Here is a 14600-nt window from a genome sequence, read left to right on the forward strand (position 1 = left end):
TGCACACAGTACAATCAAAATACATAGGTGTAAGCATATAGTCAATATATAAATTATTAATTTAGAAAGGACGCAACAGGCAGAACTCATACTATTGTATTTGTAGGGACATGAACACAATGTTAAACTCATTGATGAAACACTAAGAAGGAGGCTGCTTATCATTTCTCCTTTTGCCAGGTTTAGTTTTGTGGGTTTCTAAACCTGACCCTAACCCACTCTGTGAAGTACGATGGGACTGGTGTCAGACCAGAAGAGAAGTCTGTTCCCAGTGTGAATGTCTTTAGTCTATAATTGGTAGATTGACAGGACACATGTGTGAAATGTCCCTGTCCATGAAGAAGCATCGTGTCCGTCTCTGCTCTGAGCATCTCTCTCAAACTGCAAGACAGAACACGTAAAAGAACTCAAAGTCATGTTCGAGACTAAGACTATAAATAATAAACTATAACAAATAATAGTTCTTTTAATAATAATAATAATAAAGAGAAAACGTCAAATGTAATCACTAAAATCAGATGTTGAAATATATTTGCATGGTATTCGACCCTGAGAGAGACAGTGTGTGTGCATCAGTTAGTTAATTCATGCAGAAATGTATTCGTCAGATAAATATATATAGATTTTGTGTGAAGTCATATTAATTCATTAATTATCGCATTTCTTCCACAGGTCTGTGAACGCGTCATGAAAGTAGCACAATCCTGTGGCGCATGCGCACTGATCCAGACTCTTATGAAACTTAGTGGCGCTGCAGCCGGAGACTCAGAACCTGCGGCTCGTCACCGACCTGCTGCCCTGCACACAGCCGGGAACTGCGTCTGTCTCTGGGCCGGACATAGACCCAGCACCGGGAGGCAGCTCCAGGTGAGAAGCGTCACTCGGACCCGGAGGAGCAGCGGCTCCCCGGCTCCTCGGCTCCGGACAGCGAGCTTACATAAGCGTCGCTCCACTGACCCAGATTCTAATGGTCGCTTCCGGTGAAGGTCCAGGACTGTTCAGGTTCGAGTGACAGATGTTCAGGTTCGAGTGACAGATGTTCAGGTTTGAGTGACAGATGTTCAGGTTCGAGTGACAGATGTTCAGGTTTGAGTGACAGATGTTCAGGTTTGAGTGACAGATGTTCAGGTTTGAGTGACAGATGTTCAGGTTTGAGTGACAGATGTTCAGGTTCGAGTGACAGATGTTCAGGTTCGAGTGACAGATGTTCAGGTTTGACTGCCTCGTCCTGATCAGCTGGGCTCTCTGGGTCTTCACTGGGAGGTGGCTTCATGTTCTCCGCTTCATGCAGACCAGAGGCTGTGACCTGATGTCCCTCTGGAGAAGGAGCCATCCTCAGTGGGAGCTGACCCTCTGACTGGAGGCTCCAGCAGATCATGTGTTCACGTCTCCTGTAGTGAAGACTCCATATGTTTACTGCTCATGAGATAAAACTGGTTTCATGTATTCATGTCGGATGTTGTCTTCATTACAATGGGACATTTAAAGTCAGTTTATCTAAAAGCTTCCATCTTCACCTCCTCCTCCTCCTCATCATCATCATCCTCCTCATCATCATCTCACTGCTCCCACACCAGCAGGTCTCAGTGATGGAGTCCAGCTGCATCAGCTCATGATCCAGGTTCTCCATCGTCTCCTCTGGGGTGTTTGATCTTATCACGCTCAGGAAGAGGAGAGCCTGATATCTGGAGCTTGTTGTTCGAGTTGGAGACTCCAGCTGGGACTCTGACTCGGCAGCCGAGGCCTCTAAGGAGGTGTCTCCGGATCCGTTACTCAGAGCTGGTCCTCATCTCCCTGGGGCCCCAGGTGACCTCAGCCTCAGGGCCCAGTTGACCTCAGGCTCAGGGCCCAGGTGACCTCAGGCTCAGGGTCCAGGTGACCTCAGGCTCAGGGTCCAGGTGACCTCAGGCTCAGGGCCCAGGTGACCTCAGGCTCAGGGCCCAGGTGACCTCAGCCTCGGGGCCCCAGGTGACCTCAGGCTCAGGGCCCAGGTGACCTCAGGCTCAGGGCCCAGGTGACCTCAGCCTCGGGGCCCAGGTGCAGACCAGAGGAATCCCCGGGTGGAGCTTTCAGAGCTGCTTCATCAGCGTTCACCTGGAGTCCTGCCGGGGCCCTTAATCAGGGGCTCCCAGCTGTGAATCCCTGGCTTCTGATTGGTCGCTCCTCCTGTCCAGAGACAGGAAGCATTGTGTGAAAACTCTATTGGCCCCTCCCCTGAATCCCTCATTGCTTCCTGTCTGCCGTCTGTGCTACTGACGCAGAAAATCCAGTTTGATTCAACTCGTCAGGCTCCTCAAGCTGTCAGTGCTGAGATGTGATGTCATAATATAATGATGTAATGATGGTGTTTCACATCTTCTTCTTCCTGGCTCCGCCCACACTGCTGAGCTCCAGTGACTTCCTGTCGGTCCACATGAGTTTTATTTCCCCTCATCCTCTCTGTCATGCGTCTCTTTCAGAATAAAATGTCAAACTCCATCCACTGGTTCCGCAAGGGCCTTCGCCTCCATGACAACCCCGCGCTGCAGGAGGCGGTGGGGGGGGCGGGCACGCTGCGCTGCGTCTACTTCCTGGACCCGTGGTTCGCCGGCTCCTCCAACGTGGGCGTCAACAGGTGGAGGTAAGAGGACCTGTCTGTCTGTCCTGCTCAGGAGCTTCTACTGTCGTCAGGTACAGATTTAAGAATCGCACAATTTAATTAGGACTTCTTTCAAGTTTATTATCTGTAATTTCTTAAATAATATATAAAAAATAAGAGTTGCACTCTCTTGGTTCAGCTGGTCGTTGTTATTAGAAATAAGATGATATAGATAAACCCACAATCTGATCATCAGGATCTAGAAAAACGAAATGTTCTTTTTTCATTTTTCTCAAATATCAAATAGTTTTGCTCCTGCACAAATCCTCATTGAGGGATTTGTCGTAGATTAAAAAGCTTTGTTAAAGTTTGTCCAGCTCTCAATATTAAATATCAGTAACAGGAGCAGAGCTGCAGTTCTTCGACTCACAGCATGAGGGCAGCATTTCTCCTGTTTTCTGCCACAGGACTCATTTAATCCCTACGATCGAGGTCAGGCGCAGGTAGACTTCGGGCTTCGGGGGGGGGGGGGGGGGGGGGGGGGGGGGATTAAATGTGTGTACGTGTGAGTGCAGCAGTGTGTTGAGCTCTTTAGTGTTTAGTTGTGTTACTGTATGTCAGGGAAGCCGGTGACTCTGTGATGTCCAGCTGACTGTGAGACTATAAATGGCCGGGCCGGCGCTGTGCAGACAGGAAACACACATCAGTGACACACATCTGTTTAAACCTCATTTGTAGGTCACTGGTGAAGCAGATGCACTTTGTCGTTTCTTCTTCATGACTTCACGGTGGTTTCACTGATAACATGTTAGGGCTCTGCGGGAGGAGGATCAGGAGGTTTGTTGACACTTTATTAAACAAGTCAATATTTCATTTTGGACAAATTAAAGGTAAAATAAAGATGAATTATTTCCAGTTAACCCCTTTTTTAGATAGATAATGGTTTTAGTCTTTGGAATATCCTGAGCCACACAGACACAGAACACTCCAGCTTCTTACTGTGTGGAAACATTGTGTGCCACCCTTGGGGGGGGGGGGGGGGCTGCTTCAGAGTGGCAAACAGACTGGAGGAGCCGGAATCGAACCACTGACCTTCAGATTACTGGAAGACCTCCTGACGCAGTAGATTTCACACTGTGTCTCATTCTGCCACAACAAACTATGGTGATATTTTCATGTCACACGTTCAAAGAGGATTCAGAAAGTTTGAGTGTCTGTCCCGTGTCTTCAGCTTTAATAGCCACCACACTAACACTCATCCAATTAGCAACGTTATTTTTACCTGAAACTTGGACTGGAAATGTCTCCCAGGTCTGTGGTTCTGGGATTAAGACGATCCAGGTCTAATTCTAATCGTGTCAAAGGAAAGATAATGAAGTGAAGTTGTTATTGTCACAGAGACGCTGGTCAGTGAACGGTCTCTCATGCATTAAACCTCCTGTGTCTCTGACTCACATCTTCACTGAGCCGTCACTGCCTCTCAGCTATGATAGTATCACTCAGGGCTTCCTGTGACCCTCGTGGATCTGCACCACAGGGAACCCATCAGCCTGGACTCACTGGTTTAGCTCCAGTATCCACTGGAAGAAAATTAGACTCAAGATTTAAAAGCAACAGGCTTTACTTTTATTTTTTAAAGTTGATCCTTTAACTTATCCAATTAAATCAATCTAGGGTCTCACTGCTGCATTGTGGGAGTTCAGTTCACTTTGTACATACATAAGCCATGTCAGAAAGTTCCCCCCCGGCTGAATGTAACACGGCTTTATCATACATGACACGTGTTAAATAATAGAGATGTGACAAGTCGTGCTCCGATGGCCTCTTTGCTTTGTAGCCTTTATTCTTCCTGAACCAATTCCTTCCTTGTTTTGTAAAATCCAATATCAAAGGTCAGAGGTTTTTTCATGTGGTGGAAAATGTGAGATGTATGTTCATCCTCAAGGTGGAAACACACTCATGCACATGACGACAATCTCAGCACTGACGGACCTGCACACTCACATGTACACGCAAGCATGACGCATGACTCATTACGCATTACGCATTTGCGTGATTGCGTGATTGCGAGTCGGTGCATGCTGAGCTGCTGCGTGTGGAAACTCGGGTGCAAGAGTTTTTTTCTTATCAAAATTCTATTTGTAAATTTCCATTCGAAAATTGACAACTGATCTTGAACTGAGAAATAATTCATCAAATGAAGTCGGGAGTGGAAACTGCTGAAGAGGTTTCACAGCTCGGTCTGGATCAACCTCAAGAAGTCACAGGCCTCAAGTGGGAGGGACCTGCTCGGCTCCGCCCACCCGCGTGCACGTGAGAAGGAAATTTGTATGACCCAAAATCATAATAAACATTATCTCAAGACTTTTTAAGTGGAAGGTCGAGACCTTGAAGATTCTAGAGAAACCAACAGTTCAAACCTCTGGATCCAGAAGCTGAGGTTTAGTTACAGCTGCTTTAAAAGCTGCTGGTTGACAAAGACATATTAATCTGATTCAATATGAAACTGATTCAATATGAAACTGATTCAATATGAATCTGATTCAATATGATGATATATAAGAACTTCTTTAAACAGTCCAGCTGGGACAGAGTCTAAAAGACAAGTTGTTGGTTCAGAGGATGAAACTACAGACGTCAGATCAGCAGATCAACTGAAGAAAGGAGGTCCAGATGTAGATCAGGTGGTTTTGTGGTTCCTGGACTGGACCACGTGTCTGTTCCTGGGGTAGGAGGTGGTGGATGTTTCCCTGATGGTTGATCAGTTGCTTCTCAGTGAAGCTCCTGCTGGCTGCTGGAACACCACCTCCTCTCCGGTGTTGAGGACCAAGCTCATCTCCTCTGATTTGCCTTCTTCTGTCTCAGTGTTTGTTTCCCGACTCTGGAGTGAAATCTCACTTCTCCTCTCCGCCTCCTTCTCGTCTCCTCAGGTTCCTCCTCCAGTGTTTGGAAGATCTGGACGCCAACCTTCGAAAGCTCAACTCCCGCCTGTTTGTCATCCGGGGTCAACCAGCCAATGTGTTCCCTCGACTCTTCAAGGTCAGCGTCCTTCATGCTCTCGTTTGAACCCAAAGATCTGCTTGGTATCATTGTACATGAGAACGTGAGAATATGAGAACATGAGAACATGAGAACATGAGAACATCTCGTCCTCGTTGTCTGGTCTCAGGAGTGGAAGATCTCTCGTCTGACCTTCGAGTACGACTCGGAGCCTTTTGGGAAGGAGAGAGACGCTGCTATCCAGAAGTTGGCCATGGAGGCGGGGGTGGAGGTCAACGTGAAGATATCACACACCCTCTACGACCTGGACAAGTGAGGACAACTAGAACTTCCTGATTCTGAATGATGTTCACAGCTCTTAATGTGATGAGTTAGATGTTACATATCATCTTAGCTATATAAAACATCTTTCAGGGCCTAAAGAAAGTGATTTCAGTGAGAAGTTTATCTTTTTAAACCCAATTAATAACTTAATTAAAAGTGTTGAGTTAAACTCCTTCACACCTTCAGTGAGACACATTTGAATATTACTTGTTGACTTGTGACGTCAGTGAATCAGACGTTAGATTAAAGGGTGAGGAACCCCTGACCGAGTTCTGCCTCCTCCCCAGGATCATCGAGCTGAACGGCGGGCAGCCTCCTCTCACCTACAAGCGGTTCCAGACCCTGATCAGTCGGCTGGATCCTCCTGAGATGCCTTCAGAGACTCTGTCCCACGCGCTGATGGCCGGCTGCGTCACCCCCGTCTCCGACCACCACGGAGACCAGTACGGGGTCCCGTCGCTGGAGGAGCTCGGTGAGAAACCCAGACACAGACCAAGTGCTGAGCTGAATAACAACCCAGAATGCAACACTGTGGGAGCTGCTTCCAAAATGACTGCTGTCATGAATATTGAATTATCTCCGACCAATACGTTAATACTTAAACTAAGTATTAACTTTCTGAGTAAGACTCTGAACAGAATGTAAATCCTCTCTCTAATAAACACGGGTCACTTGCTCCTGAACTCGATTTGAAGGCAGCTCTCCTCTAAACCCTCGTGATTGGATCACTGAGCTTCTCCCCAGGTTCCTGGTTCCACCTCGTCCTCCCTCTCTCTCTCCTGCTCTGGAGCCATCTCACACCTGAGACACTAGTTTCCCTGAGCAGCTGTTTAATGTTTCTAAGTCCGTCAGAGCAGATGTGTGGTTTCTCTCTGGAAGGTTCGATCCTCACGAGCTGTCGGAACACGAGCTCGGGAACATCAGACCCGGCTCGGTCGGGCCAGACGTCTGGTTCCCTGACTCCAGAGACAACACACACCGACAGATGATGATGAACTATAACACACTTTGTTCATACAGCACTGAAGACAGGTTTACACAGCACACATAGAAGCAGGTGAACACATGAGTCACAGGATGAAATGAAGCTGTGAATCAATCTCTCTCTGTGATCGATGGTTTCAGGCTTCGACGTGGAGGACCTGCCGCCGGCTGTGTGGCCCGGAGGAGAGACCGAGGCTCTGACCCGGATCGAGCGCCACCTGGAGAGGAAAGTAAGTACTGCAAGTGTTGATCCACACGGCTGAAAGTCGAACACGTGTTGTTCTATCAGCTGGAGCTCAGAAGCTGCAAGCTTTCATTATATATTAGAATAGCACAGAAATAAGCAAAAGGATAAAATAATAATACATTAATAATAAACTGCTGGTTTCTCTATGATTTGAAGGGCAGCACCTTCACATGCCAAGAGCCTTGAGATCATTAATATTAACATTAATATGATTATATCCTCAGAAGCTAACCAGATGGATTCTAGTATTGAGATATATCTTCGTCACTTTCTTTTAAAAGGACTGAACTGTTCTTCATCCCTCTGTGGTCTCCCTCTGCTTCCTCCCCTGCTCTCTCCCCTTGTTCTTCATCCCTCTGTGGTCTCCCTCTTCTTCCTCCCCTGCTCTCTCCCCTTGTTCTTCATCCCTCTGTGGTCTCCCTCTTCTTCCTCCCCTGCTCTCTCCACTTGTTCTTCATCACTCTGTGGTCTCTCCCTCTTCTTCCTCCCGCACTCTCTCCCCTTGTTCTTCATCACTCTGTGGTCTCTCCCTCTTCTTCCTCCCCTGCTCTCTCCACTTGTTCTTCATCACTCTGTGGTCTCTCCCTCTTCTTCCTCCTGTGCCCTCTCCCCTTGTTCTTCATCACTCTGTGGTCTCTCCCTCTTCTTCCTCCCCTGCTCTCTCCCCTTGTTCTTCATCCCTCTGTGGTCTCCCTCTTCTTCCTCCCGTGCTCTCTCCCCTTGTTCTTCATCACTCTGTGGTCTCTCCCTCTTCTTCCTCCCCTGCTCTCTCCCCTTGTTCTTCATCACTCTGTGGTCTCTCCCTCTTCTTCCTCCCGCACTCTCTCCCCTTGTTCTTCATCACTCTGTGGTCTCTCCCTCTTCTTCCTCCCATGCTCTCTCCCCTTTGTCTTCATCACTCTGTGGTCTCTCCCTCTTCTTCCTCCCCTGCTCTCCCCCCTTGTTCTTCATCACTCTGTGGTCTCTCCCTCTTCTTCCTCCCGCACTCTCTCCCCTTGTTCTTCATCCCTCTGTGGTCTCTCCCTCTTCTTCCTCCCCTGCTCTCCCCCCTTGTTCTTCATCCCTCTGTGGTCTCTCCCTCTTCTTCCTCCCCTGCTCTCCCCCCTCTCAGGCGTGGGTGGCGAACTTCGAGCGCCCCAGGATGAACGCCAACTCGCTGCTGGCCAGCCCCACGGGCCTCAGCCCCTACCTGCGCTTCGGCTGCCTCTCCTGTCGCCTCTTCTACTTCAAGCTCACCGACCTCTACCGAAAGGTCAGCTCCCAGCTCCACCAGCAGCGGCTGCACTGGTTCAACGTGTGGATTCATAGTTTATAATTCATGTTGAAAGATTAATACAGAGACAAATACAGAGCATTCCATATTCTTACAAACCCTCCTGGTATCCAACTGGATTTTCCTTGAGTCCCTCTTCAGTCAACCTTGTTCCTGATGATCTGACTCCTGTGTCCAGGTGAAGAAGAACAGCTCCCCCCCGCTCTCCCTGTACGGTCAGTTGCTGTGGCGTGAGTTCTTCTACACCACGGCGACCAACAACCCCCGCTTCGACAAGATGGAGGGAAACCCCATCTGCGTCCGCATCCCCTGGGACAAGAACCCGGAGGCTCTCGCCAAGTGGGCCGAGGCCAAGACGGGTTTCCCCTGGATCGACGCCATCATGACCCAGCTGAGGCAGGAGGGCTGGATCCACCACCTGGCCCGGCACGCGGTGGCCTGCTTCCTCACCCGGGGAGACCTGTGGATCAGCTGGGAGGAGGGGATGAAGGTGAGGCTGCAGGTGGACATGTTCAGGGGACCAGCAGAGTGTCTTCTCTACTCTGGCTCTGACAAACCTCTGGATGATGTGATTCCTCTGCAGGTCTTTGAGGAGCTGCTCCTGGATGCGGACTGGAGCGTGAACGCAGGCAGCTGGATGTGGCTCTCCTGCAGCTCCTTCTTCCAGCAGTTCTTCCACTGCTACTGCCCCGTGGGCTTCGGCCGGCGCACCGACCCCAACGGGGACTTCATCAGGTGGGTACCTCTCCTGCAACGCCCCTTGAATCCACGACAGCCCGAGGGGAAACACAGAAGCCTTGACTGAAAGGTCAGCAGGTCGGACTGGTTCTGTGATCTCTGCAGCATCTTCTCGTGGAGGTCACACTCTGTCTACGTGTCGCTGCTCTGACTCTGAAACCTCTGGTGTTTCTACCACGACGCTAACTGACCTCAAAGTGTCCTTGTTTTTTATATCAATATCTACTGTAAGTTTTTGAGGGACATTATTAAGTGTCCCTGCATCACTCCTGTCCCTGATTTGCTCCCAGCTCAGTGTGTGACCGTCCTCGTCCTGTGGACACCAGCCGGTGTCTCTAACGTCTCCCTGTGCTTCCAGGCGATACCTCCCTGTCCTCCGAGGTTTCCCTGCTAAGTTCATCTACGACCCGTGGAACGCCCCGGAGGCTGTGCAGGCGGCCGCCAAGTGCATCATCGGCCTCCATTACCCGAAGCCCATGGTGCATCACGCAGAGGCCAGCAGACTCAACATCGAGAGGATGAAGCAGATCTACCAACAACTCAGCCGATACAGGGGACTGGGTAAGAGATGGAGAGACATGTTTCCACCATTATGAAACCAGTAGATCCTGGTTTGTGTTCTGACGCCCGGGCCGGAGTGGTTCTGTCTGTTGTTCTGCAGCGATGCCATCGACATCATCGATAAACAAATACACACACACACACACACAATGCGTAATCGGGTTAAATAATTGTTATTAAAATATCAACCAAAATAATGGTAATTATGATTTTTACCATCATCGAGCCGGTCTAACAAACGTCTCAGCTGACGTGGACATTCTTTTAGAAGCAGCAGATTGTAAAATTCCTTTGTTTGAATGATGTCCCGGTTGATGGGGGAACATTTTATACATGTGTCCTTTTTGTAATCTGAGGAGTGGAAATCTGTCTCCAAGATGAATGTTGTCTCTTGTCCAGATGTAGAAACATGTCTGTTTCCTGGTTTGTGTCCTCAGGCCTCCTGGCCTCCGTGCCGTCGGCGAGCGGGGGAATGATGAGCTTCTCTCCTGGAGAGCAGCAGCCAGGTAAGTCGATTCTCTACAAATGAAGATTCAGAGATGTTTCTGTCTTCACGTCATGAAAGAGATGGTTTCACTTTGTCGTCTTCTTCTTCTTCTTCTTCTTCTTCTTCTTCTTCTTCTTCTTCTTCTTCTTCTTCCAGTGCTTGGAGGCTCAGGGAGCTCTGTGTCGTCGGGTCACAGCAGCAGAAGCATCTTCCTCAACTTTGACAGTAAAGAACCGAAGGAGCAGCAGCAGCATGGTAGCTCATCACCTGATGTCTAACTTCATACTTTTCACTGAGTTTGTTGAATATGTTGCTGGAACATTGACGTTAAAGTCGTTATTAACCAGGTCGGAGGAACACAAAGTTTTCTAAGTTCACTTTGCACCACAGACTGTTTATACAAAGCTCTGCGCATAAACAATAAAAGGAGACAGAATATTGAAGAAGAGTTTGAGGACGACTCACTAACGAATAATAATAAAGTATCAACACAGGACAAGAGAACACAACTTACCTTTACTATATAAAAATAATAAGAGAACACAACATTACATACACACACACACACCTAGTGAACAACAGGGACTTGTATCACAGACATATGAAGCCTCCCTCTGATGCCCTTGGTGGTTTGCAGGATTCCAGCACTCGGTGCCGGACGCCAGCCGGAGCATCACCAGCAGCCGACAGGGCCACGAGTTCGCTGTGCCTCAGCCCCCAGGTAGGAACAGGCCATACAGGAGGCAGCCATCTTTCTTCTGCCCGGCCCAGGGTTCAACATTTAATAGAAACTACAGTTTAACTTGTTGGTGAAGTTCAAATTATTTCTAGAATCAAGATTCCCAGAGAGAATCCAGGTGTTTCTGTTGTTGATATGAATGTTGACACAAGAGAGCGACACTCACCTCAGTGGATCGTGCTCCTCTCTCCTGCAGTACTCCTCCCAGCCACCAGAGGCAGCATCACAGGGAAACGGGAGCGGGAGTCGGAACGTGACGGGGCGGGAGAGGAAGAGGAGGGGTCCTGCTCCCTGCACAAGATGCAGAGGAAGAGTGCAGAGGTCAGTCTGATCCTCACAAGACCAATATTCATAAAGACATTATTAATATTAAACGACAATGGTATTATTATTATTAATTATAATAATACTTTTATTATTATTAATTCAAATTAATTATAATAATGACAACATGAATAATATAAGATGACCTCTTATTTTGAACATTTTCTTAAAAGAGATATCCAGCTCCACTTACACTGCATTTCATTAACCAATAGAAAGTATGAACAATGAAACGTTTCATCAGTCACTCACATGTCAAAATTATTATTATATCCTATTTTATCCTAGACATAAGGATCCAAATCTTAGGATAAGGAAGAAATGTTATATTTGATGAATCTTGATGCTCATTATGCTTCAGTTAAATTCAGGAGGTAGCTTCAGGGGGAAACAGATATGAGTGATTTAGTTTTAATGATTCGTTGTCTTTGCTTCAGTGAAGGGGGGAGGGGGGGGGGCAGGTCGATGGTGGAACCAGGGACTTTCTCCCTCTACTCATCGGATCGCCCCACAGAAACTAACTTGACCTTTAGAGGATGAAGGTTCTTCTCTGTGAGGACACCTCACCTGGAGAACAGCTCCATCATGTGACATGAGACTGGACATGATGTTGTGTGTGGAGCTACATGAAATCAAAATCTATAACTAGAGAAAAGTAACACGCTAACATTGTTAATCGTGTGTTTTATCTTCAGCAAATGAATAATTCTCAAAATGCTAGCCCCCTGACAGATGATGAAGAGATCATAAAGCAGCAGTGATGTCACTTGTTGTTATTTCTGTCCGGTGGCAGCAGCAGGAGTCATCCATGTAAATTCACAGAAAATACAAAACAGCCGCTGACTATGCAAAACCAGTCCCCATTGGAAACTGTGAGAGGGAGAGTGCAGCAGACAGGAGGCACCTTTGTAAGTGATGTTAATAATGCTGTATTTCTGTGTCCGTCCTCCCCCCCCCCCACGCAGATGACCTAGAGCAGTGATGTCACTGCCTGGCTCACCTTGGATCACCTGGCAGCAGAGAGAGGAAACCCGACAGCCAATCGTGACGCAGGTCCCGACATGGCCGCCGCCTCCTGAATCCACCGGAAACTGCTCCCAGCCTTTTAACTGTCAAAAATCCCCCGGGGCTGAACACAAGGTGAACATGGGAGATCTTCCTCTTGACCCAGTTTCCACTCGGCCTCTTCCTCCTGCTTCTCTGAGCTCGGGTGTCGAAACCTCAGAAGGAAACGAAACACCGACAGTGAAGCAGCTCCTGATGTTATTCGAGCCATCGTCCTTTCATACAACAACAACACACCGAGGGTTACTGAGTGTTAACCAGAGACACAACCAACACACACTCAGTTTCACTCTGGCTTTGGAAAGTCAGCATTCCGTGTCTTTGTGCGATTGTGAGCACAAGACGCTCAACGGGTCAATCCTCTTTCTTTATTGTTGTTGGATCCCGAGTCTCTGACACGACTCTCACACTAACGTGAGCCGTGGTCCCGGTTGTGTGTCTCTCTGTGTTCGTCGTGGACAGATCATCTCTGTGGTGTCAAATTAACATTGATTTGTTGTAGAATGTAGATTCTGAATAGAGTCCAGATGATCGTCTCATTCGTCTGCTCCCCCGACAGAGAAACATCTGAGGATGAGATCTTTCCCTCAGACGTAAAACTCAGCTTCTTCTGCTTTTGGAAAATTTGACATTTTTGTATTTTTGCGTGAAACTTGTGCAACAACCAGAAGAGGAGAGGTCGTGTTGTGGAGGTCAAACCAGCAGGACGGAGAACCGGACTGGGTTCCTCTCCCCTCTCTCACTGGGGTCACAGCTTTCTACCATTTCTTATAAAAAACACAAAAAGTTGCTGAACAAGAAGGAAGGAAGAAAACTGAGTCGACACGAAGAGGACAGCTGACAGCATCGGGTGCACATGAGCCTTATTCTGTAGCAGAAGCCAACATCCACCAGGAACCAGTAGATCCTGCTGTCGAACTGGTTCTTCTCACTGTAAGACTGGTTTAGTGAAGCATGTGGTTTTTCATTCGACAAATCAGACGATAATATAAACTAAATGAGAAGAGTTACAAAACGAAGTCGCCTGTGGGAGGATCTGTGTCACAGCACTGGGACCATTAAGCTGCTGTTTGAGTTTTCATCCAGAAACCATTATCACCAGATTCTATTTGGTCACACACATAACACAACAAACTGGAGCAGACACACAGACAGACACACACAGAGCCTTCGTGACAGTTTGGAGAAAAAGGAAAGTTTCTTGAAGTCTGTATAAAACCCCAATCTCCATCTGATGCGTATTGATTATTAATAAGCTAAGAGCCAAATGGATTCACTCCTGCACATTGCTCACTATACACACCATAGATTTCAAAATAAAAGTCGGGTCACAGTTGTAGAGTCGACCTGAACAGGCTTTTAATTTGGAAGGTGGAGCAGATGGGGGCTGTAGAGGTTTGTTCTGGTTTCAGTGGTTTCCGTGACGACTCGTGTCTGTACAGGTCTACAGGAGTAACACGGGGGGGGGGGTATTATTATTATTATTATTTATGTTCTGAAGAGGGTTTGAACATTGCTCATTTTTTTGGTAGCTCTTATCACCATGAAAACAGTTTATTTTTCTTTATTTCTTGTTTGTTCTGTGACATGAAGGTGAGACCTGACTCCTCCCATCATCTCTGTCTCCTCCTCTCGATCAACTTCATGACAGGAAATAAACATTCTTACAACTTGACGCCATCTTGATTTTGCCTCCTTCATTCTGACACGAGTCCTTTTCAGACATGAGCTCCGTCACTCAGGTGTCATACGTGTGAATCTTAGGGATTTTGCTGTTGAAGTTTTTTGTTTTTGTCATTGAGCCAAAATCCAAAAAGCCGATGCATTTGCAGATGTGTCAAAAGTTTTTAGAAGTGCATAACCAATTAGTAAAGTCACATGTCTGCTTTTGTTGAATTTCATTGTTTCATATGAGTTTGCATCACAGGGATTAATCAAATCAAATCAAATTTTATTTGTATAGCCCATATTCACAAATTACAATTCATCTCATAGGGCTTTAACAGGGTGTGACATCCTCTGTCCTTAACCCTCAGCAAGAGTCAGGAAAAACTACAAAAAACCCTTTAACAGGTAAAGATACGTAGAAACCTCAGAGAGAGCCACATGTGAGGGATCCCTCTCCCAGGACGGACAGAAGTGCAATAGATGCCACGTGCAGGAGAACATCATCAATAATCAAAGTCTCTAGCAGCATTGATGAAGCACAGTCCATGCTCAGCAACCATCTAGACCACGATCCACCATCCAGACCAGACGCCACTCCAGTCCTCAGTCACC

The 14600-nt window shown here is 47.4% G+C and overlaps 1 protein-coding gene across 1 annotated transcript; it reads left to right on the plus strand.

The window, feature by feature from the left end:
• The first annotated feature begins 747 nt into the window (after window positions 1–747).
• Window positions 748–13995, plus strand: LOC133956402 (cryptochrome-1-like). The gene is made up of 15 exons (XM_062391406.1): window positions 748–867; window positions 2460–2620; window positions 5509–5617; window positions 5748–5890; window positions 6190–6374; window positions 7028–7116; window positions 8245–8385; window positions 8585–8896; window positions 8990–9141; window positions 9503–9705; window positions 10143–10211; window positions 10349–10447; window positions 10830–10913; window positions 11128–11252; window positions 12221–13995. Exons 2-15 carry the CDS (start codon window positions 2466–2468, stop codon window positions 12227–12229), a joined length of 1875 nt encoding a protein of 624 aa, XP_062247390.1. The 5' UTR covers window positions 748–867; window positions 2460–2465; the 3' UTR covers window positions 12230–13995.
• Window positions 13996–14600: the final 605 nt, after the last annotated feature.

Source organism: Platichthys flesus, chromosome 7, assembly GCF_949316205.1.
Source record: "Platichthys flesus chromosome 7, fPlaFle2.1, whole genome shotgun sequence".
Lineage (NCBI taxonomy): Eukaryota > Metazoa > Chordata > Actinopteri > Pleuronectiformes > Pleuronectidae > Platichthys > Platichthys flesus.

Bases quoted from the DNA above. Each gene is read 5' to 3' on its own strand.
- LOC133956402 (XM_062391406.1), top strand. From the start codon at position 2,466: ATGTCAAACTCCATCCACTGGTTCCGCAAGGGCCTTCGCCTCCATGAC. The intron at 10,212-10,348 runs GTAAGTCGATTC...TTCTTCTTCCAG, and splicing joins TCCTGGAGAGCAGCAGCCAG to TGCTTGGAGGCTCAGGGAGC. The intron at 10,914-11,127 runs GTAGGAACAGGC...TCTCTCCTGCAG, and splicing joins CGCTGTGCCTCAGCCCCCAG to TACTCCTCCCAGCCACCAGA.